The sequence below is a fragment of the Zosterops lateralis genome (genome assembly GCF_965231275.1).
Source record: "Zosterops lateralis genome assembly, chromosome: 4".
In the NCBI taxonomy this organism is placed as follows: Eukaryota; Metazoa; Chordata; class Aves; order Passeriformes; family Zosteropidae; genus Zosterops; species Zosterops lateralis.
The window spans coordinates 26,224,181-26,248,940 of NC_139765.1; the positions used below are offsets into that span (position 1 = coordinate 26,224,181).

The window sequence follows — 24,760 nt, forward strand, 5'->3', positions numbered from 1 at the left end:
TTTCTCCTCTTTCAAAGGCTTCTCTTCCAAGTCAAAGGACTGCTGTGAAGTGCTAGATCCACCTGTAGTCCTGGGCCTTGTGAAGCTTGGTCCCTGAAGTCCTGTAATGGCTTTTGCAGGAGTGACATGATTCTGCATCTCAGTCCATGTGGTACTGGGTAGTGTCACTTCAGGCTCTGTTGAAGATGATTTTTGAGCAAATATCTGTCATATGACACAACCAATAGTGCTATTTGCTCCTATCCTTTTCTGCTTCCTTATGTTTTGTAATTGATCCATATTTGTTGGCATCTGCTTTTCTGTTTGATGTGTTCTGTCTTGGTGGTGCCAAATGTAATTTCGTGCCTGTAAACCCCTATTGTAACAGGATTCAGAAGATGGTGGCAGGAACTACTCAGTGTGGAGCAAAGATTGTCTCATTTGGAATGAGGGGGACCAGATAATTAGGTTTGTCAGTTGCCAGGGGACTCAGTGACTTTTTCCACTAGTAGATTAGGGTACTGATCCTTTAGTAGCCCAAGTGATTTTTTCAGGCAAACCAAGCTACCCAGAGTGTCCAGTAGCCTTCATATCCTTCCTAAGCTATCCATGACAACAATCTATGGTGACACAAATGCTGTTGGATACCAGTGTTCAAAAATTGAGACCATTGCCTGTGACCTGTCCTGGTCATGCCAACAAGGCATTGCCTTGTCATCCTGTGAGGTATCATATTGTCACATCTGTACCATGCTAGGAACAGGACACAAATACCAGCCTAGCAGTATGCTCCTGCAAGGCTTACTGGCTAGCTTCCCTCAGTACTCCCACCTTAGTGTGTGGCTTATGTCTCACCTGTCAGTGTTAGCCTTGTCCCCAGTGGCCAGATGGTCTTTGGTTACCATGCACTTCTGGGAGTGCCAGGAGAACAAGGAACAGCAGGATTCAGTGGCCACATCACTAAGCAGTGTTCACAGCACCAAACCTGGCAGAGTTCAAGAAGTATTTGGACAATGCTCTCCGGCACATGGTGTGATTCTTGAAATGGCCTGTGCAAGGCCAGGAGTTGGACTCGAAGATACCCATTGCTTCCTTCCAACTCGGCATATTCTATAATTCTGTGACTCCTGGAACCTCCTGAGACCAAGACAAGTGTCCACCTGTGACACATTGTGAGCCCTTCCCACATCTTGATGCAGGAGGTCCCACTCCAGTAAAAGTTCAACTTCAAAAGATTCATGTCACCATTCTACCCTCAATTAGCATGTCTTAGCTCTCCCTGTGGTAGATTAATGGATAAAGAAAAATTTCCTACACAGCTGATCTTGCTAAATCTTACCTCACCTCACAGCTCACAGGATTGTGCCCCAAGTTTTCTGAGATCTGCCAGTGTCCTGGGCTTTGGACTTTTTGCTCAAACTCTAGAACTGCAGAGGTGTTTGGTCAGACAACGCTAGAGAGGCAGCAGCTATATCAACTTGTGAGATCCAGACAAACACCTTGGTGATTTTGCTTTGGGACAGATGAGATTCTGCTGGAGTGAGAAAGTATGTTTCCAGCTTTCCTGGGTGTGAAGCAAAGCCTGGCACTGAGACTGTGATACCACTGCTCACACTGTCTGCCTAAGCTTGCAGGCAGCCTGAAACAGGAGCTCTGAAAATTGTTCTGCTTCCTCCTTCCCTTCAGAACAGGAAATCTCATATGCTGGCATGCAAGACAACATGGTAGTTCTGCATTGTCTTAAAGGGGTGGGCTGTGATTCAGTAAGAACTGCAAATACTTCCGCTAACAAATATGTGAAACACTGATGGAAAAAACCCCCAAACAAACAGAGCAAAACTCTTTATTATAAAGGGAATCAGATTTTATTTTTATACCCACAATGTTAAAAATATGCATTTCAAAATATTTACAATAACTATATATGAAATAACCTTTGTTAATGAAACACCAACATACAGTACTAGAATATATCCACCAAATTGATAAAGTCTATGTAAGAAGAAAATGTAACAGAGAGAGAGAGGTAAATAGCATCCATGGACAATCTGCACTAACATGGTTTTTTATACTCTCTACCTTTTAGCTGTGAATGGAGTCACAGGAACTTTTGACCTCGTCTCTTGCAAGTGGCTGTTGTGATTGAGATTCTTCAAACTAACAGAAATTTGTGGGTTGCAGCAGTACCAATGCCTGACTTTCCTATGCCAGCCTTTCACATGGGGACTTTGTGTTACAGAGTGGACTCAGAATCTCTCAGCAACCCTGGGAGGTAGCTAGTTCTGTGGAAGAATTTGGCAGATGAAAAATATGGAGTTAAGTGGCTGGCCTAAAGTTGTGCAGCAAGGAGCAAAACTCACAAGCCCTGCTTCATCTTTCCTAATCTCTCAAGGAATAAATTTTCTCTGATAACCATTATCTGCTTTTGAGATGAGTTTTGTCACAAGATGGGGTACTCAATATCATATTCCAGGTGATGATGTGGGAAAAAAAAGCCCTGCCTACAGATAAGGACTTGTCTCAGTAAGGATCTGCGATGTAACGGAGCTGTTACCATGTTCTGGAGTTGAACAGAAGATTATTTTAGTGTAGACACACATCCAGATGGTTCCCTCCCTGCATGTGTACCACTGTGCAACTGCATCTTCTGTGAATCTGTAATTCTGTAATTAAGAACCCCTGTATATCTTTACCCCTACATTTTCTCTCTCTCTCTCTCTCTTTCTACCCCCCGCCCCATCATCCATGCCTGCATATTTGCCATTCCTACTTGTATCTTATTCAATCATGGGAATATCAAATAGAAAACAGAACAGCAAAAAATTTGCTGCCTTATTTTTGTAGATATTTTAATACAAAATTAATTCAATTTCTATTTTTCTCAATTTAACATCTTTAACGCTCACTTATGTGCATATATATATATATATATATTAAAAAATGTAACAAAAGGCCCATCCCATTTGTATCAATGGACAAATAAAGGGGTCATAATCCTCACTGCCCAACCCACAAGGCACATTCAAATGTAAGTGAGAAGGGCTCTAGGAAGGGAAAAAGATATAGCCCTTGTTTTTGTGGTGCCCTTTAATCATTGCTTCTGAGCTTGAAGCTTTGTGAAGGTATGTCACAACTTTGCAGAAAAGGAGAAGAGTTGTCTGGGTCACTTGCAGATTTCTAGCCCCAGAAGTGCTAGATCACCAAAGACAGGGAGAAAACTCCTACTGAAGGAGTTTCTGAGGATTCTAGCTTTGTTATTGATTCTTCTGTGCTGGCAGTGGTGATGATAGTGGGTGGTTTTGTCTATTTGCCCAACAGTTCTCTCAACAGAGTAATTCTTCCCCACTCCCAGTAGCCAACCCTCTCCCCTGGACACCCATCAGCCTTATTTTTTTCTAAGAACAAGGTAGAGGATGCCAATGGTGAAACTGAAGCAAAAGCAGATCCAGGCCAATATGAAGCAGTAGCCATGGTGAGGATTTGTGGCATAGACCATTGTGCCTGTGAACCGAGCTGTGTAAATGGAGACTGCAATCAGAATGCACATCCCTGTAGGAAGGAAGGGGGAAAATAGAGTTGGAAAATGCACAGAAACCAGCCTTGCCTCAAGACTTCTGAAGTACTGCTGTCCCCTGAGATTGTAATGCATGTCTTGTGCCATATGAGAGAGGAGCTGCTGCCCATTAGGCTTATTTGTGGAGGATTTCTTTTGCAGCTGTGATGACATAAGACACTTGGGGCTTGTTTAGTGGGTGCCATGAGGAATAAACCTTTGTTAGGAGGAAATCAGTAATAAGATGTGACGACAGTTTGGTGCTATGTGTTGAATCCCATGTGCAGTAGCTGTCTAACTGTTTATTCCCCTGCTCCCGCAAAACACTTGAATCCTTTTTGTTGTCTTTCAAAGATATTTTGCAAAACCCACTGGGATTTCATAATGAAAATCTGGAAATACTTTCATTATATACAACAAAAAAAATCCCAACCCAACACTTTCAAATTCCCCGGTGCTTTGTTTTGTAACAAAAATTGGGGCACTGGAAACATTTAGCCAGCTGACAACCTCCCCTGGTGATCATATGTGGCTACTTGTGTTCACAGAGGCAGTGGGACGCACACGGAGCCATGGCAGGGTGTGCAGATGCAATACTCACAGCAAACCAGCATGAAGGCTCCAGTCATGTAGAAACGTTTGCCCTTTTCCAGGGTGAACAGCTGGATAATGAACAGGACGAGTGCCACAACAGAGAAAATTATCGAGAGAATCATAAAGGCTTGCACGGCTTTGAGGGAAGCTGTCAAAACACAGAGAACAGGTTGGAGAAGGTCAGGACTCAGTCTTGGCAGAGCTCAATGTCCTGTGATTCACCACAACGAAAATGCGGATATAACTTACCCTCATCTTGACTGCTAACTGGCAGCTGAGTGCAGGTGTTGTTGCACAGCAGCCAGAGTCCTGTTGAGATTGTTCCAATGTTGGAAGAACCCACCATCCAAACCTGAAATAGGATGGAACGATTGTGTCAAGGGGGAGGAAAGTTTCTTTGCTCTTCTGTCAAACTAAACTGTAAAGTGAGCACAAGTAGCCCAACTGCCTAAAAATACCGGCACGCATCAGTCACAATGAGCACCCGGACAGGTGGGATATGGTACCGGCTTCCAGTGCCAGAATCATTTGGTCTGGGCAAAACACCATGGTCTGTTCCAATCATCATGGAGAAATCTCCAGGTCATCCTAACCCTCTTCCTGTGCGAGGCGGCGGCGGATCATGGCTGGCCAGGCGGGCATGAGGGGACCCCACAGTCCACTCCGACGGCGGGCGGGGGGCGCGAGGACCCCGGCAGCGCCACCAGGAGTCCCCCTCGGCCCGGATTTCCCCGGCGGCCCCGGCACTCCCCTTGGCGCCTTGGTGGGAACAGCCTGGCCACCGGCTGGGGGGAACAATGCCGCGCCAAGGCTGGCACTGCTGACCTCCCTAGCCCGACCTACATTCTCCCTGATGAAGGATGTTGAGGTCCTGCTGGCTCTGGGGCCCAGGGAAGTGACAGACAGAGGCTGCCTCCTGTTCCACCTCGGCTGCCTTCCATCGCCCTGAGCGTATCTATCACTGTTTCATCTCTTCCGGTGACTGTGATTGGATGTTCCTCCCCTTCACCTGAGCACCCACCCCCTGGTCTGTCTGCCAGCCGTATCTGAGGTGACAGCTTCAGACAGCCATGTCTCACCCAGGGCAGTCTACTTACATTGGCAATGGTGGAGACAAAAAGCATGATGACAGTGGCGATGTGAACCACAAAGATACCAGCCAGTAGCACCAACATCTTGGGTCTCTTCTAGGTGGTGTCACCAATACAGAGAGTTCTGAGGGAGAACAAGAACAGAGGGAGGATATGAAGGGAAGGGCTGAGTCAAAGAACAGCATTACCATAGGCTTTGTTTACATGCAAAACCCCAGGCTGATCTTAGGTTCACTCTGAAAATGTGGAATCATCAAAAAAAGCCACTAAAAATTTTAGCAAAATCTGCTCAAGAGGTTAAATAGAGCCTGAAGATTAAGGAACCAATATGGGAGGTGACATAGAGCATGGGTAGATAACTTGAGGGCATTTTAAAAATAGCCTGAATATATACACAGGTTGCTTAAATCCATGTGTGTTAGTGTAAAGTAAAAATGCCATACTCCAGGCCTACAGTCTAGGAAGAGGAGTTTTCGCTCATGGGATTCACAGAGGTCAGGAAAGATTTTTCTCTTCCTGTTCTCCTCTCAGTGTCCTCCAACTGGTCTGGGTCACAGACAAGTGGTATGGAATGGGGGACTGTGGGCTCTCTGGTGCCTCAGCTGTTGAATAGTTGTGTAGAGTGAGCCAGAGGAGTGGCCACTAGTCAATAGACCACTCCTTTAAGTGAAGAGGAGAATAACCAGAACAGAAATACCATGAGGTTTTCTGGAGCTGGGGAAGATGCCCAGGTTTGCAACAAAAACTGCACATTTACCTTTTAAAACTTGAGGCATGCAGGTCACTTTATTAATGCACAATAAGATTCCCTTGTAATGCAAATTCCTCTTTGATTTGTTTTGGGTATTTTTGCTTCTGTACCCTGCAAATTTTTACTTTTTTTTTAAGATTTCCTGTCATTGATGAACATGGGATTGGAGAGGGGAATGTCCTTTAGAAAGCTTGCATGACACAGTTTGTCAAAACTGATGGCTTCTCACCTGAAAATGTAAAATGCAAGGAACAAATCTAAACTGTGAGAATGAATGCAGATAATTCACACAAATCCAGTGAGCATATTTCAGACAAAAGCATTTACTGAGTCCACTCTGTGGCCAGTAAGCTTCCTAGAAAGTTTGACAGGGCTGTGTTGCTCTTTCCCTCAATAGTGCTGGTACTGAAGAGCAGTATCAAGCATCTGATTAATGTTAGCTGTCAAGTTATTTTGGTCCAGGTGACTCAGGTAAGGTCTGATGCTGTCACTGTTTGTACTGGGTGTGGTAACACTGTTATGAACAACACACTTATACTTTGTGATGGCTTTCACACAAACTGTGACAAAAGGCTTTGTAAAGTCCCATTCATGTGTCTTTTTTACTTGATGACTCCACCTACTCCACTACTGTCTTTCCTCTTACTGTGGCCATGAGTGGGCGTGTATTCCTGTAAAATGCTGCAGCTGTTCCTGGCACTGCTTTGTATACAGTTTCCCAAACTACAGTGGGTAGGCAGGCAGGCTTCTCCATCAATGACACTTTGACCAGTCCAGCATTAGCTGGTGACCAGGAAGAATTCCTTGAGTTTAGGATCTCAAGGAACCAGTTCTGTTAGGTCACTGCTCCCACTCAAACAAAGCTACTCTTTAGTAAGACAGATTAGGTTTGGTGACTAGGCCCATCTTCTCAGCAAATCTTGTTTACTGTGAGGTTTCCTTCACCAGGAGAATTCTCTGGAGATGCTAAGCCCCGACTTGCTGAATGTGAGGCCAGGCTTGCTTGTTTGCTTTGGGGTGTCCTAGCAAACTCATGCTTGATTTGGCTGGATGGCCTAGTCACTGTGACCTCTCTTGTCACAGTAACTCCCTTGGTGAAGATCTTGGAGACAGCTCAGCCTTCTTAGGACTTTGCCTTTGACTGTAGTGACAGTCACTTATTTCAGCACTGCTAAACTCCAGGTTCCTAACACTATATGCAGGCTACCACATGAACATACTTGATTTAAGAGTTAACCCCCTTCTTTCCATTGTCTGTAAAAAGAACGAGGGTTTTTAAATGTTGGATGGCAAGTGATACTGATATCACCACTGCAACAAACTGAGAAACTATTGCTGTTGCCATGACTAAGCGACATATCTGCAGCAAACTCTTGAATCAAATCTTCCTGTCCCTTTGACTACTTCTCATTCTTTTTCTTTGTTGTTACCTTGGTTCTTACACGAACTGTAACAAGTGCTCTTGACACCATAGGGTACTGGCAAGCATAAACCAAACTGACAAAATTGCCTGCTGTGAAATTTGCCTTTACTGAGCAGTGGCTAAGCTTTCTTCTTTCTCAGATGGATATATTTTTCCATGGCCTCTTTAAAATCACATTCAGCGCCTTTTTTTTTCTTTTTTTTTTTTCTTATTACTTTTTAGGACCTTTAAACAAAGCTTTCTCCTTGAAAGATTAAAAACCTACTTTCATGACATCCTAAGGACTAGAACAGTCCTTTTAAATGCATCTTTTGTTTGCATTCAGAAATGAAAATGAGGGATAAATATTACTTTAAAGTGTAAAAAAACCCCCAAAATCATGACCTCATGCCCAGGACTTTGACCAATACTCTAAGAAAAAAATGAAATCCTTTATTCCCTTTGCTTTTTCTGCCTGTTCTAGCACTGCAGGAGAGCAGTGTTAGTTCAGGTGCTTTCAGTGCACCTACTTCCTGAGAACGTCAGCACCTCTCCCTGAATATACACACTATCAAATGCAAACTCCCCCAGGGGATATGTGCTCACAGCTTAGTTTTGATTCTTTGTGAGTTAAAGCACAGGCTTCCCTGTGTATTCATTTGCTTTCCCCTTTCTTCATCTCTCTGTCTGTTAAATAAAACACGAGAGAACAATCCCAGAGGAGCCGTGGGTGAAGGAATGGCACTGAAATAGATTCACTTCTGTCTCTGATGCTATGGCGTGGACTTTTCCTCCCATTAGACTGAGAAACTGGCAGAGCATTGGGGACTGACAGGATACCGTTTCCATTTCTTAACTGTGAGACATCTTTCTCCACAACAGGGTGGGGTCACATTGCTAGAGCAATAGGAGAAAATTGCATGCAAATGCCTTTTCTTCCATTCTCGTACCTAAACTGCAGCTGCATTTGGAGTTCCTCAGGCTCTTCTTGGGCTGTGAGTCAGTCTTAGTCTTCCTAGAGCTGCCAGTTTTTTCCACTGACTCACCCCAAAGCTCTCAAACCCCACAATAATTTAACCCTGAAAGATTATGTGCTCAGAACACTGTCAGTTTCAGGACTGCTTCTCAAGTACCAGTCAAGCAGACGTTTTGTGAGTCTTCCCCAAGGATCTTTCAGAGGAGAGACCCCAGCTAAGCCAAGAAAGAAAGGAATGACACATAACAGTAGAAGGACTACTGAGGTAGGACAGGCTGGTGGGGAAGTGAAGGTCATGCACTGCTGAACAGCCCACATAAGTCGAGAAGATCTTGTGCTGATAACAGTGGACTGGTTTTCCTTTTCATGGGTTGATGGATGAAGAGAAATAACAAGCCACACCAACAGTAAGCACAAGTAAGAATCACCATAGAAGCCTTAGTACAAAATAACCTGCAGATAAGCATGACAGATTCTTAGTTGTGTAGAGACTATTTCTCTGACTGTGCAGGAGTACACATACTGGAGAATAACACACAGCTCTGCTGCACCCCAGTTCAAGTTCAAGCAGGCTGGTAAGTAAAAACTAAGACAAAGTCTTCTCATTCGGGTGGATTGTTGCCACCATATCAACCCTCTGTCTCTTTAAGTGTTTCGGATCCTTCTCTCTGAGGGTAATACAAAAAAGTGAGTCCTTGTTCCTGGCTGGCTTCTTAGCAAAGGATCAGGTTGGAATGTGAAGTACCACTTGGAGATATGATAAAGGCCAATGATATAGCCTCTCAAATATAGGGAGTGAAGTACTCAAGAGGGTAAGCCAGATTAGGTAGAGGTCCTTTGCTTCTGACAGAAAGTTCATTGCAGTGAAAGGACTAGAGGGTGAGTAAATGGGATGTTTCTGCAGAAACAATGGGGTTGTTTCAGGTGAAAAATCAAGGCACTCTCAACTAAATTGGAAATATTTCAGATCTCAAGTACTCCTTAATGGATGTAGTTTATCTGACTTCCATTTCCATCTTCCTCTCTGAACTGAGATCTCTAACTCAGAATGCCTCTCCCAGGCTCAGTTGGTGAGGTGCACTGAGAGATGTTGCCCGAGGTGAGAACCCAGACAACATCCTGTAGTTCCCTAGAGTGTCCAGGGAGCAGAGGACATCTAAATTGCACTGCCTGTGCACACTGGTGATCTCTTACTCCTTTCAAAGTGAATTTTTCAGCTGAAGACCCTTTAGTTTGATACATTTGATTTCTCAACAATGGAAAGATAGCCTTTTGGGGAAAAAACAAATGATTGTGGTTAGAATGTCAACAAAAATCTTCATTGATTGAAAACAACTAACACAAAAGAAATTGTGCCTTTCCCAGCTGCCACTACAGAATATAAGGAAGGCAGTAGAAACCAGACCAGTGGTCTGGCTTCCCCAGTCTCTGATGGGGACAATAGGAGGTCCAATATTTAAAGAAAGCATGTGAACTTGGCCACTGTCTGAGGGGCATAGAATTACAGCACAAATACTGGTGGTTCAAATCAGGGCCAAGGCCACTTGGAAAGGAAGGAGAAAACTGGAGAGTAATGGGCAGAAAGTAAAAACCGTTTGGTATTGTTTGAGACAGCCACAAACTTCCACCTCTGTTACTAGCACATTCCTCAGTGCAAAGCCAACCCACAAATAGCAATGCTGCCATGTTGCTACCAGTAAGGGAAACCTTAGTGTAGGATAAAACCTTCTTCAGAATTTGTACACATGCCTTCTGACTGAGCTGAGGCCATCACTGCCTCTTAGACCTGCTAAAACTGCACACCTCGTCCTTGTGTGGGCTATGAGCATCAGTCCTCATTGTGCCCAGAGTCATTTGGCAGGATGCAAAGATGTTAATATCTCTCTGATATTTTGGAGGCATGATGACTTTGGACATGTCACATTGTTACTAGAAAGATCATGACAACTTCAAATAACAGGGAAGAATCCTTTTGCTTTCACCCTTTTCTCTGTCTCTTGCGTCAGATCCTGATGAATCCAGAGTCCTTGCTGACTCTAGATTTTTAAAGCTACTGTTGCTGTTGACAGCCTGGTTTTGACAGACCAGCCTGACTCAATTTACAAGTCAGATGCTTTTTATAGACATGTGTATGAGTAGGCTGGTGCCTCTGGAAAGAGATTTCACATGTGTGGGAGAAGGGTTGGGCAAGAGGTGTGCCTGGGCACATGGAGACCTTTGGAGCCTCTGGTTTATGGCAGTGAGATTTCACGTACATATGGGTAGTGGCTGTGATGACCACATGAGGTACAGCAAGGTTGTAAAACTAGCAGATTAATGTCAACCAAAAGGAAAGTGTAGACCAGCCTGAGGGGCTACAGCTGAAATAAGTTAAAGTAAATGGAAGATTTTTGTCTGATTCTTGTGAAGGATTTCCTGGTGGAATGGACTCCAAGACATCAGTGGAATTGCCTTCCAAAGGGAGTGGTGAAACACTAGCATGTGAAAAATTTCTTATGGGATCTGACAAATTCCTCAAGAATCCACTCTTGATGATGAACCTCCACTCACTGAGAGATGCAGAGGGGAGTCACAAAAGATGACACATAAGGGTTTCCTAGCTCTCATGCTCATGATTCATATGAGAGTGGGGAAATATCAGAACTCCTAGGACAGACAGTAAGAAATTGGCATTTTCTCCAGAAGAAACTACCCTCAAGCGCTCAGCCATGTCACAACATCAACTGAAACTCCAATGTGTGCTTGGTAGTTGGAAAGGGAAGAGACAGCTGCCTGGGGCCTGGCAGGCAGCCAGCAGCCACTGCTGGAGGAAAACACTGTCACTCCTCACACTAGGCACGTCAAGGAAGGGCTGGGACTGATGGGCAGCTAGTAAGAGGGAGAGATGGGGAAAGGGACCCCAGAGCTATTGGAGGCACAGAAATGTTCCTCTGCATCTCCAAAGGTGTGATGCAGAGCACTCTCACCCCTTAGAGAGCTGGGTGGTCCCTGGGTGGGTTAATTAAACACTGGAGATGCTGGCAGGAGTTCCAACAAGATTCTGAGATACACGAGAAACAGCAGCCTGGAGCTGGTCAGTGCTCTGTGCAGGATGGAATAAAGGTGGTCGTGGTGCAAAATACCTCATCTGGCTTTCAGAGGGCTCCTTACACCTGTGATCAGTATGATATAAGCTGGTTCATGTTACATATGGCTTTGGAGGCATCAAGAGCTTCCCTGATGAGGGCACACCATGCTGGCCTGGCTGAGTTCCTGGAGGCCAGCTAGCAGGCAGGTTGGCTCAGCTGCCTAAGCTGTCACATCCAGTGGATGTGCCCAGCCCTCCTTCAGCAGTCCACATTCCTGGAGCTGGTCTTCAGCAATCCTCTGACCAGCCTGCTCCAGGCTCTGAGCATTTTGTAGCTCTCCCCTCTTGCTCCCATGGCTCTCACTATCCTTCCCAGAGGCTTGCTGGAGCCAATACAGGGAAGATATCTCTCTGGAATGAGAAGAATGTGGACAATGGACCCAATCGTGGCACTTGGTTTCACAACTCCCCTCATTCAGCAAACTCTGCCCTGTGAGGGTGAAAGCTCAACAGAGGTCCTCACCCTGGGTTTCCTCAAATGCAAACATATTTCCAGGTGGCCCCACATCACAAGAGCTAAGCCTTCAGCATGAGTCACTGTTCACCTGTGTCAGAAACTCCAGTGCTCAGACTTCAGTGCATTTCCTGCAGGATTGGGGATGACCTAGCCCAGATGTGTCCCTGGGCTCTCATCATGGGTGTCTTCCCATGCCTCTGTTACAGACTGGTTTTCACAGGGTAAAGGGGTTACATCTTAATTATGACCTTGGCAAACTTGTCACTCCCTTAGGCAATGTGGGCTCTGGAGCTGAGTTGTCTTAACCTGTCCCTCCCTCCCTTCTATGGCAAAACATGGGCTTACCTATATTTGGTCTTACCAGAAGAGCAGCTTCCATATACTCACCCTCCTGAAAACAGTTCAGGAGGAGCAGGGTGTGTGAAGCTGCAAATTTGGCCAGAGTTTCCTTTTTTCAATGTCAAGCTGTTCTAGCTAAGGAGGTACTTTCCAAAACTCTCCCAGCAGGGTTTGAAGAAATCACACTCCAGATGGCAGACCTGAGATGTGCTGCTTTGCTGCTCACCCTGCAGTGTAATGGCAGAAAGCAGCTTAAGAGGCACTCTAGATTTCCCTCTGGGCTATTCGAGGAACTGCTCCTACACCCTGTGTCATGCTGTGGGATGATTGGATGTGGACTGGCCCTGACAGAGGATCAATACAGGCATAATTGAGATGTGCTTCAGCATGTTTGTTCACTGCCACTGTTACAGCACTGTGGCTATGAGTTAGTTATCAATTCTGACAGGATCATAGAGAAGAAGGGCCATCCTTTTCTGTGAATGCTGCTTTGCCTCAGCAGAAAAGACCAATGAAGTATTAAGCATCCATCTTTAGATGTGAAGACTGGAAATCCCCTTCCTCACCCTCCCTTTTAGAGGAGTAAAAGAGCAGCTCCAGGCCTCTTACTTCTCCCTGCCTTGAAGGAAGGGTAAATAAATCTCAGCTTTTAGTTTTATCTCATTAATTGTTTGTTGGAAAACAGAAGGAAGGAAAATAATTAGGAGTGCAGCCTGCCTTATGTTGTTCTGGGTGACAGTGCTGTCACTTCCCTATTGAAAGGTACAGGCACAGGAACCTGTTGAGATCAAAGGGGTCTAGTAATGCTATTTCTTGCCTTACAGGGCACTTGAGCATCTGAGGGCAAATTCCAGCCCAGCCTCAGGTGTCTCCTCCTTTGCCATCCAAGCAGCACTTAGCAAAGGGAGCAGTAAGTGAACGGAGGGATGAGCAAGGGGAAGCATGCCATGAGAGGGGTGTCCCAGCAGCTACCTGGCGATTATGGGGCCCATGAAGCCCCATGGGAGTGGGCAGGGCTATGGAAGCAGGCTCCCTCCCACTTTTGCTTGTTCTGGGGAAACAGAAGCAGGAACAGGCTGAGTGCCATGTGCCAACCTTGCGGCTGGGATGGTGACAAATAGAGAGAATGATTAGTGCTTGCAGCAAATCTCCCCAGTCTCATTATAAGCAAGGCCCTGGTCTTTTACCAAAAACATGCTGACTATTATCAGCAAATCTCCCGGAACTGTTTCAAAATACAACCCTTGCTCCATCCCAGACCACCAAATAGTAATGCCTGCGTGCACTTGAATCACTTCCACACTGCAAAATTGAAAGACCATTGGCTAGGCCAAAAGGGCTGGCTTTCCAAACCCAGGGGTCTCTGTCCTCAGCAGGGTCTCACCGGGGGAGCACTAGCAGTCCTGCAGCTGAGGCATCCACTCCAAAACTTGGTGCTTCCCTGCAAGGTCCCACTGCACTCCTGCATTAATGTGTCCTTGGGTGTGGCTCGACTCCAGATGTAGCTGCCAGATGTCTCCCGTGGGATGGCATGTGCCCAGTGGAGATCCCTGCTCTCACACAGGGGTGGCCGTGATGAATGGCTCAGACTGTGTTTGGGTGGTTAGTCATAGCTGAGGGCGCTTCCACAGAAGCCTACTGACAGGAATTCCTTAGGTGGGTGTGCAGGGGGTGCTTCCAGGCACTGCAGTGTTAGTAAGTTACCTCAGTTCTGATCCTTTTCCAATTCTAATCCCCAAGTGAGCAAATAGAAATAAACTGCCTTCAAGCTTTCACACTCTCAGTGCTCACAGTCCCCAGGTGGACTGGGTGGAGTAATTTGGCTGGTTTAAACCCCTCTTATCATAGGAACAGTATCTAAGGGGCTCCAAGTTTTCACACTCTTCATGCCCACCTCCTATGAGTGTTTGCTCAGAAAAGAATCCCACTACATCCAGAAATGTTAAGTGGGCAGTTCCTGGGCAAATATGCTCTCAGAGGTGCCTTAAGGAATTCAAAGCTTCTGAGTGAAAGTTGTTCTGTGGCCATAGCATTTTTTTAATATCAATATGATTTAATTGTTAACTGTATTAAATGATAACTTCCAAAAATGCTTTATTCCCATTCCGGTTTCTGACTGCCCTGGAAACACTTGCTGCCTCAGTCAGTTTCCCCACCACTCCAGCACATTTATTTCTCAGTCAGGAGGCACCACTGCATGGCTGAACTACAAGCAAAAGGGCCAGAGGGGACTTGAAAATTCACAAAATCCATCCTATTTCCAAAAAGTTACAGTCAGTTCAGCTTCTAGTTCATTCATATAGTAATTATCCACAGTCCCAGCCTGAGCCCCACCCATTCCTGGCCCTATTGGGCTAAATACTGTTCAATCTCTTTGAAACACTTGAAACTGTGCAGGGATGGGCTGAGTTCCTGCAACAGGAACCAGTGTGATGCAAACAAACTGGCTTTTCTGCACTCCATTTCTCAGACCTCAAAAATAATTCAGATTTGACCAGAGGATGCAAACCATAGCAGATGAAACAAGAGAAGTGGTGAAGAAAATGTGGGAAAGGGGGCAGGGAGAGGTGGGGGCGGTTGTGTGGAAAAAGGTAGGTGAGGAGGGAAAATTGCCAGTCTCTGCAATCCTACACTTCCCATCAGTGTCTCTCTCTCCTTGACACACCCTACCAGCAGACTATGGTGCTCCTAGCAATTCCACCCGGTCTCCCACTTGGCCTTGCAGTGCTCCCCACTCTAGTGTCTGTGCTGCCAAAGAAGGTGTAACATGCATTTCTATCCTTCACATTACTTTACTCAACAACTGGGGCTTGGCTTCAGCCTCATGAGCCCGAACCCCTAGAAAAAAAGAGTTTGTCTCCATTGTAACCCCAGAGTCTGCATCTTTGGGACCTCTCAGTCTTCACTTGGAATGATTGCTATTGTTTTAAATTAGAGCTTGGCAAACTAATTATGGAGGGGAGAGAGACAAGCAGAAACATTTGAGCGCCAGAAAAACTGAGCCTGCAGCCCTAATTTCAAGCAGGCATTTTTCCACATTACTCAACAATGCTACTCCAAAAGCACACAGCAGCTCCTGAGCGTGAACTGGCCCTGGTTGGGCACCCTGTGCCTGCACCCTGACTGCAAACGTCCTGCAGGTGAAAATAACATTGCTGCCGCCAGTACTCTGAGGCTGCCACCAGGGTGCCTTGCAGTGCCCCTTTGCCCCATAAGACAGCTCGATTTCAAAGCAAAATATGAAAATTAAGGTGCATGCCATAGCCAGCTCGTGTGCCAAGATGAAGAGAAGTGAAGGAACAGAGGAGAAAGGCAGACTGCTGCTGCTAGGAGAGGGGAGCAGCCACTGAGGGAGAAAAGTTGGTGAGGATTTTCAAGAATAGCTCTTACCGTGTGGGCTGGGGCCGGTGCTGGCACCTGTGGAAGAAGGAGCGTGCTGGGCTGCAGTGCCGATGTCCTGGAGTGCAGAGCTGGAGTGAAGGAGAGTGACCTGGTGCTGGTTTAAGTTTCCTCCGGTGGTGTGGGAGGGTGGTGTCTTTCCACTCTGTTTTGAAGGAGTTACTATGAATCAGACTGCCTTTAAAGAGAAAGGAAAAAAAAAAAATTAATGAGCTACGCCCTGTTTTGTTGGCAGGGTGTCAAGAGTCTCTGGGAGGAAACCAGCGATTCAAAGAAATCTGTGCAGGGCTGCCTCTGACTCAGTGTGCAGCACAGAAACCGCAGCCTGGAAAAACGGCTGATGCTGATCCAGCTGAGTAAGAGAGAGAGACTCACAACAGCATCTGTTTATAAAACTTAACTTCTGGTTGCCATTAAAAAAAAAAAAAGTTACAAATGTGGCAAAATTTGGGCTTCAACAATAAAATCACTCAAACAGTGGGTTGCCAGGAGGGATCCCGAGGCTGGGTGAATCACCACGTCCCCTGCCTGTGCTGCATGGAGAGAAGTCGCTGAGGCTGACAGCACTGAGGAATTCAAATCGGACCTGTGAGGTCGGCATGGACAAGACCTTTGGGAATATATCAGGGAGTAGAGATGCTCAAAGTGCAGCTCTGGCCTGGTGGTGACTCTGGAGTAATTTGGGCAGATAGTGGTGGTTTGCTTCCACAGAGAGAGCAGGCAGGGAAGAAGAAATAAGGAGCTTGTTATTCACAGTTTTCTGAGGTCAGCATTTCTTGCCGTCTTAAAGACTTCTAAAAATAGATCCTTTACATTTGCTGAAAATTGGCTGGTGGAGTTGTCTCATAGATGCTACAGGCAAGATTGAATAGGGATGTGCTTGAGATGTGGGTGAAGGGGGAAGAAGTTTGTCAGAAAGCATCTGTGTTAAAATATGATCCATAGTGTGATAGAGTCAGTGGTCTGCTACGGCAAGGAATCCACCCTGCCCTTGCAAGGCCCAGCAAGAGATAAACAGATACCGACAAAATACATGGCAAAGGCCTTTCCCACTTTAATGAGAATGACATTGGATTGCCTTTATTTGAAAAACAAAGCTGATTCTCTTTGAAATCTACACAGATTAAAAGATCTTGCTGGTTCTCAGATTATTCCTTCTGTCTGGTGTTATTGATATGTGTCTGGTCTAATTTTAGACTATAGTGACCTGCTTAAAAAAAGAGCTATGGATAAAACAGCAACAAAGATTACACATATGGTGGGCAAAGACAATCCCATGGGAATTTTTCCACTGATGGAAAGTAAAGATGGTCTTTTTTCTCCAGGATAAAATAAGACTAACTGTGTTTAATGTTTGTGAATTAGAATATGCTTTTTGTTGATATATATGAATACAATATTCAGGGAAAGGAAAGTTTATTTGCTTACCCTGCAGTAAAAGCTGGCATTTGCATTGACCTGCACCATCCATTTCCCCTGCACTGTTCCCCTGGCAGAGTTTATTGGAATGAGGGATACTCAGCTCCATACTAAATACTAGAGTGCAGGATCTCAAAGCAAACTCTGTTGAGCAGAGTTCAGCTTTAGTGAAATATCCTCTGCCCCAGACCTGTCACCTGTCCAGTGACTACCCACCTGCTGGGAGCAGCTGCCTGCAATCACAGAACTGCTTACTGGGACCCAGCAGACAGAACACCTGTATGGAAAAGACACTCATATACTACAACAGTGGAGCCCCCTAAGAGGCTGGGCCTGAAGTGAGCCGTGACTGACAAAGCATTATTTGTCCAGAGAGAGCAAACTAGTTTTGTACAAACTGCTGTCTAACCTGGGAGGCTGTGACAGGCAATGGCCAATATCAGAGGCTTCACAGAGAGGTGGAGGTGTTCTGCAGCATCAGCATCCGCTTCCCCACAGGAGCATTGCTTCCTAACTCTCCATCTGGAAGTGTTGGTGCCCAGCCAGGCAGAGAAGAAGAGTAACCAGACAGACCACACAGGCTGTGACCAGGGCCCTGGAGAAGCACTGGTACCTTGCCAACTATTGGCTTCATCTCTGCTGCTAGACCTGTCAAGCTGGGTATGAAAGGGAGTAACTGCATGTGTCAAGTGAACAAGAGTGCAGATAGATGCTCCTGTTTGGGAGCAATGCTGCAGTGCTGCACATCAGCAAGGTCATGGTTTAAGGAAGAGAGGGTAACCCTCTCATACCAAGGTACAATGAAGTCAGGGGAGAGTTCAGCTTTCATTGAGCAGATTGGGCACTTGTTGAGATAGTTCCACCTTTCATCTGGATACAGAGAAAGGGTAGAAGTGAAATTCCTACCAGTAGCTTAAGGAAGGAGAAAGTTTCGAGTTGATAAGATTTATCATGTTTTCTGTAGTTGTTTCTGTGGATGAAGGGTCAGCCTAATAAGTCTTTCTGTAGGTCTGATGTAGAACCAGCTCTATCTGCTCATCCAGAGAAGAGGCTGGTCTTTCTGTGTGTCTGCAGCAATTTCTTCCTTTATGGTGCATGGTTTCCACAAGAAATAGAAAATAGAAATACCCTTGACATGCAAAGTCTCAACATGAGGTCAAAAGTCTCAAGCATTCTGCAGGTTTGACACAGGAGGGTTGAATTGCATAAGATCCCCATACCATGGTGATCTTAGGCAGTTCACGGTGTCCCTTGACTTATCATCACTCATTTTACAGGTTTTTCCAAATGCCTGCAGTTTGTTGATTGGAGGTGGTCAGGTCGAAGCCATGAGAATTTAAGATGTGAGAATCTGAATTAGCATTTCCATGGGCAATGAGAGAGTGAAGCTTTCCTATGTGTTCCATGCCTTTGCTGAAGTCCTTTCCAAACATGCAGATTGCAGCTGCTGTAACTCTGCTTGTTTTGCCATGCTCCACACATTTGCAGGCATTACTACTGTCTGTGAACCGTAGCTCTTGGCATTAAAGATGGGTGTCCACAGTGACATTAGATAAGACAAGCATTAAGCCTCTGCAAGCCCAGATCAAAGGAGGAATGGAGGATATGACTGGGAAATGGGGTGTGGAGTTAGGAGTGGGGGAGGCATGGTCAGGCTGGAAACATCTAGAACAGATTGTTTTTAGAGACTAGGAGTACCAGGAGAAATAGACCATACATGATGTCTCTGCACTTTTTGCAGATGCAAGAATCTATGCTCGGAAAAGTTCTGTAGCTGAGTTCCCATGCTCTCTCAACAGAAACTTAACTATATGCCATTTGGATATGCTTTTCTGGCTATCTGCAAACACATATTGCATATTAAGTCCCCATCAGTCAAAATAGCATGTCTTTCTACCTAAAGATTTCCTCTCATATATATTATATCTTATTTACTTTGTACATCATCTTGCTGGCTGGTTGCAGGACAAATGGAAGTGATATGATGTTCACTACTTTGACACTTGTCATGACATGGTTGAGCCTCAGCTGGTATGTGGGTTTAAAGAAATAGAAACTAGCATATTTCATATTGCATTGTAGTGGTGTAACTGATGTGTTTGTGTGTGTGTTGTGGGGTTATCCATGTGACACAATAATTTGCAGAGACATAGGCTAAATCTCAGAGCTGTATGATAAACTTCATTTGTCATGCCTGACTGTGCAGGGCTTCAAATGTGAGCAGCCATCCACTGGAGAGGAAAGGGCGGTGGTTCCTGTATTTATAGCTTCACTCAGTTTTGAGGAAGCAGATACTGGAAGTCCCACCTCTGTGGTTTTAGTCATTTCTCTTATGTGTCTTTTCATGTTCCTGTCCCTCCAAGGACTGCTAGATGTCCAATACTTAGGGTGGCTGACTTTGCAAACTCAATGGTACAAGGAAAGGATGGATTACAGTCAACGCTGATCAGATGTAACTCTTCCTGTGCACAGTTTAGTTTTTGGGTTGGGTTTTGTAGTGGTTGGGTCTTTTTTTTTTTTTTTTTTCTTTTTTTTCTTTTTTTGGGGGTGGTATTTTTTTTTTGGTTGTTGGGGTGTTTTTTTTGGGGGGTGGGGCTTGTTGGTGGGACCGTTTGGGGTTTTGTGTGGGTTTTTTTTTGTTTGGGTTTGGTTTTGTTTGTTTTGCCCTTTTTTATGTCAGGGATGATGTCTATCCTTTGTATTCTGGTAACTATATGATGAACAAAACCCACAGAAACATCTACATATGATTTTTCCAAAATCACTGAGGGTTTCCAGACTGACTGATCTTTTGAAAGTGCAAAATATGGATATGGACATGAGATAAGGAGATCATTCCTACCATAGTTTCATAGTGATTGGAATTTTGTTTCGTCCTTCTGTTTGAAAAGGACCATAACTTTGTTCTTCTGTCAGAAAGGGAGGTATGATTCTGTTGTGCAGTGGGTAGACTTGCATCTCACACTGTCTGACAATCACATTGTGGTCACTGCAGAAGATTCTGTGGGCTTAGGTTCATGGCAATCCATTTGTAACTGGTGGAGGGTTTTGAACTTCTTAGGGGATGGGTAGCCCGAAGGTGCCTTGGCTTCCTAGGTGCTGTTGGATGGGATAAACATGATTCTCAGGCTGAGATTCTGAACACATGGAGGAAGCACCATGAGCTGGCTGAAGTTAGGAACAGAGGCTCAAGCCTGGAAAAATGAACTTTTTTCTGTGTTCTGGTATAAAAGAAGGTATGGTGAGAGCCATCTAAAATGTGGTGGTCTCTTTTATAAGAGCAGGAGAACTGCAGTCCCCATCTCATTTTCCTTTACTTTAACCTCCATCTTAATGTCTTCCTTTTTTCCATTGAAAACAGCCCAGCTGAAGGTATTTACTTAAAATGTACAAATGGTACCTCTGCTCTGGCAGACCCATCTGAGCTGTCACTTTCCACAAGAACCTCTCCCACTCCACATCAAAGGGTTGGTGGTTGGTGGTGTTCTCCACCTGCACATGAAAGCCTTTCTTATGCATTCTGGCAACCAAAGATGTTTTCTTTATTGCTCTCTCCTGTTCCTGGTTCATCCTGCAATTCTATCTTCTGGGACTGTTGTACTGTGCACTGCACAGTAGTGGTTGCTTCACCAACAGGTTTTACTGTATTAGTAGAGGAAAAAATCCTACAAGCACCAAGAAATGTCATTACAGTGCCATACTGTTCTTCTTTCATTCAGTGACAAGAAAGTGAATTAGCTGCTTGACTGTCCTGCAACTGTGTTGATTGTCCATAGAAATGGACCTCGGCTAAGAGGCCAAGGCAAGGGCAAGGTGTCATTTACACTGTGGTTGAGGTTTGATAATGGAACATATTTCTATTTATCTGCTGCTCCCACATGCTGTATACATGTGTTAGTTCTACTCAAAGTGTGCTGGCCTTTTTTCTTAAAGCAGATGTTGGTGTTCTGAGAAAGTTGTAGAATCTCCTTTTGCAGCCAGAGGTAAGGTTTTGAAGGCACATGAAGGCTTCTGCACTTGCTTCTCACTCTCCACGATATCTTGCTTTATTGAAGCTTATCATGCATTTTTTTAAGTAATGTTATAGTGTCACAGGCTCTACGGATATGCAGGAAGAGTGCTAGCCTGGGAATATAGATAGCAGAGAATGAAAGGGACCTGGCATATTAACAAACCAAGCAGGCAGATCACTTTCACAACTAAATGGAAAGAAAAGCCCAGGGAAGGCTTCCTAGTGGTTACCTATACTGCTCTTCTATTGAGGAGAAGGGTTGATGGGAGGGAAAAACACCAAGCTCAATGCATAGGAAGAAGAAGAAGACAAAGAAGAAGAAGAAGACAAAGAAGACAAAGAAGAAGAATACAAAGAAGAAGAAGACAAAGAAGATAAAGAAGACAAAGAAGACTAAGACAAAGAAGAAAAAAAAGAAGAAAAGGAAAGTGTCTCAGAGATGGAAAGACAGCTAAACATTGAGAAGGTTAGGGCAGGACAGAGAGGGCTGAACACCATGGGTGATTCAGCCAATAAGGATAATGCCTCTGAGCTCCAAGCTCCTGAACAAAGTGCAGACAGCTGGCAGTAGGCTGGGAAGTCCTCTCCTTGCTGTTGCCATTGCATGGAAGAGGGAAGGGAAGATCTCTAGATATGCTTTTTCATTCCCTGACTGAGAGGGAAAAGATTCCTGTGACTGCAGAGCAATGGTTCCCTTCTGAAAGAGGAAACATCTACTTGTGTCACACTGTGAGCCGGCTTCTGAGTTCATTTGCAGCAGGACAGAACCAGAACAACTTGAATCAACTTCATGGCAGTTTTTCTGATTAATGAATCAGGGATTGAAGCAGTGCCACTATGTCAAGAAACTGGTGGTAAAGAGAGAATTTGTGAAGGGGAAAACCTCTCATCACAGCACAAAGACTGAATGTTTAACTAATCTCTCTCTCCTTCCTTGCTCCCTGCCCCGCTTGCTTCTTGCCAGCTCTTGATAGGACTTTTGAGAGGAAACATAAATTATACTTTGCTTCCCTTTGTGCATACCCACTCCTTGTCTGTACCTTATGCATTCACAAACACAAAAATTTTCATGACTCCATTCCTTCTGCTTTTGTAATGTACAGTCACCGCTTGTGTGGCTCCCTTGTGCTTGAGGCAGGATATGGGCAGGAAATAATAGCACAAGATTCAAACTGGAAAAATGCAAACCTCTCATCTGGGGGGAAATAAATTCAAAGTTAGCTATTCAGAGGGTGTGAGCCTTTGGAACTTGCAAAAGAAATAAAGTTGGAAGCAACTTAATAGGGACAGAATAGAGAGAGATGCAGAAGAGCTTTCAATGTGATAGCACATAACATATATTGTGTCATTTAGAGCTCTTCACATGTTAATGTCCCTCCAACATTCACAGATCTCACAGCCATATTTCACCCCCAGAGATGCACTACCAGTGGTAATGACTGTGAAAGCTAAAGGTTTTCATTTCTGAGAGAATTTCACTTAAATCCTATGACAAGGGATCTCTCTCTGATGTAGTAACAAACGGTGCTGTGGGACTTCCCTGGAATTTCCTGAATAGTCTATGATACTTTCATACCAGTCATAGTCAGAGGTGTCATGTCCCTGTGCAGCTCCATAGTGGGAACTGGGAGAGGAAATGAGCTGGCAAGAGGAAGGAGAAAGGGAGCACTCACCATATTGCCAGGCTCTGAGGGTGATTAGAAAGCACAAAGTATTAAAAGCCTGGGCTTTTGGATTTCAAGTGTGCTTATTTCTTATTAAGGATGATGTTTTGAGAGTGTGAACAAAATTCAGCAAAACATTTCAAGGTCACCAAATGATTGCTTGGATTTGAGAGGTGTGTCTGAACAGCTCCATCCCTGTGAGATATATGACAGAAAGTGAGAATTAATGAATTGAAGCAAAGGACATGATACAGGTAAAGAATAAAGACTTTTGGAGGTGAACTGAAAAAATGCATATTTTGAACCTTGGACTGAAGCTTAAGTGTTGCCCTAGAGCTGTAGGTACTGCCTTGATGAGAAAAAAAAAAGTTACATCTCCTGTTATATGCAAGAGAATGGATCTACTTTAGAATACCCATCAAAATTGGACTAGAGGGTCAAACTGAGCTAAATGCAGCACAGGCTGAAAAACCTGCAACATCAGTTTTGTGGTGGCCAGGTTTGGTATGAATGATGAGGTTTTTGAGTCAAGTGAAGCACAGAGGAACAAGAGACACCATCATCTTTGTCACTTCCAGAAGAACAGGGCAAAAGTCTTTTGAGTGCAGGGTCTGATCCTCCTGACAGTGCTGCTGTGAGGGTGTTGGGGCAGGCAGTGTGCAGGCAGATGATAGGGCACTCTAATGTCTTATTTCTGTTATTGTAGCTAAAGAGGCAGTGAGACATGTTAGGAACTTCCGTGTGGTACTTTTGTTACATCTCTTATAGCTGGTTATAATCCTTAAAATGACAATGGTGGGGAAAGAGGCTCTTCTGACTCATGAACCACTTGCAGGACAGCTATTCCAGCCAGATTACCACCAACTCCACCTGGCTGGCTGTAGAATCCTTTTGTCTGAAGAGAAGGGTAGAGGAGAAGGGAGGTATTGATGTCCTTTGAAGTCTCTAAATGTTACAGCAAGGATGGACTTATCGTATATCAGGAGCAGCAGTGTGTCAGGGCAGACCAGCTCTGATCAGGCAACTAATGTTTATGGGCTGCACAGCTTATGAAGGTTCGTTGAGTTGCCTCCTATCCTCTTGTTCTAGTCCGGTGCTGTCACCTTCATGGCTCCATGCAGAGGTGATATCCGTGCCACGGGACAAAGAGTGAGCATAATGAAGCTCTGTATGTTAAGAGAGATCTCTGCATGCTACAGCCACCAAAATAAGTGATTTCAGAGTGAAAGCAGAATGGAAACAGCAATGACAAATGGAAGCTGCAAAGTCTTTGGTAGCTGATGTGCATCTTCATCTCTCAGAGGGATTTTATTGTTATCTCTGCTGTCCCCTTCTGGAGGAGCAGGATATGTGGCTGTGTTAGGGACATGAATTCCAGCCTCTCTCTTTGCTGGAAACTGATCCTGCTCAAGAGTCACACAAGTGGCCACTGATGATTCTCCATTGCACTCTGTCCCAGCAGCAACTGATGAACTGATGCTGCTCGCCAGTGTGGATCACTGGGTATGCACTGTGTCTCTCCCAAAATGTCTGGAGAGGGTTGCCAAGCTGAGAGGGTCTGAGTCAGAGATGTGTAGAGGTTTTGCTTCCCGGGAGAGGAGTCTCTGAAGGCAGGCCGTTGCTCAGCCCCATGACTTGCTGGGTACCATGACAAGCTGAGTTCCTAATACAAGGAAAGCCAGCTTGTCCCTGTAATTTAAAAATCTTTCTGCCATCTAGGGAAATGTCAGCAGGCAGAAATAAGTAATGGGAGGGCTTGACCCAGACACAAAGAAGCTTCTGTTTTCTGCTTGTCCTGGCTGTCAGTGGTGCTATGTTGCTCAGTGCTGCTCAGAAAAGCAGCTCTGGAAATTCTCTGCCTTCCATGAAGGCTGAAAACATATGAAGTGAAATGCCTCTGCCTGAATAAACACCTGTCATGGGGAGAGCTGGGATGCTGAAGTACAGCCTGCTGCCAGTTCTCACCCTGCTGTACCTTCAGGTGTAATCGATACCCA

The 24,760-nt window shown here is 44.9% G+C and overlaps 1 protein-coding gene across 1 annotated transcript; it reads right to left on the reverse strand.

The window, feature by feature from the left end:
• Positions 1–1,863: 1,863 nt before the first annotated feature.
• Positions 1,864–16,248, reverse strand: EMP1 (epithelial membrane protein 1). Its single transcript, XM_083858774.1, has 5 exons — positions 15,660–16,248; positions 5,224–5,341; positions 4,376–4,478; positions 4,134–4,274; positions 1,864–3,528 (listed from the first exon to the last, which is right to left on the reverse strand). The coding sequence occupies exons 2-5, from the start codon at positions 5,299–5,301 to the stop codon at positions 3,365–3,367; spliced, it is 486 nt and encodes a 161-aa protein (XP_083714900.1). The 5' UTR covers positions 5,302–5,341; positions 15,660–16,248; the 3' UTR covers positions 1,864–3,364.
• Positions 16,249–24,760: the final 8,512 nt, after the last annotated feature.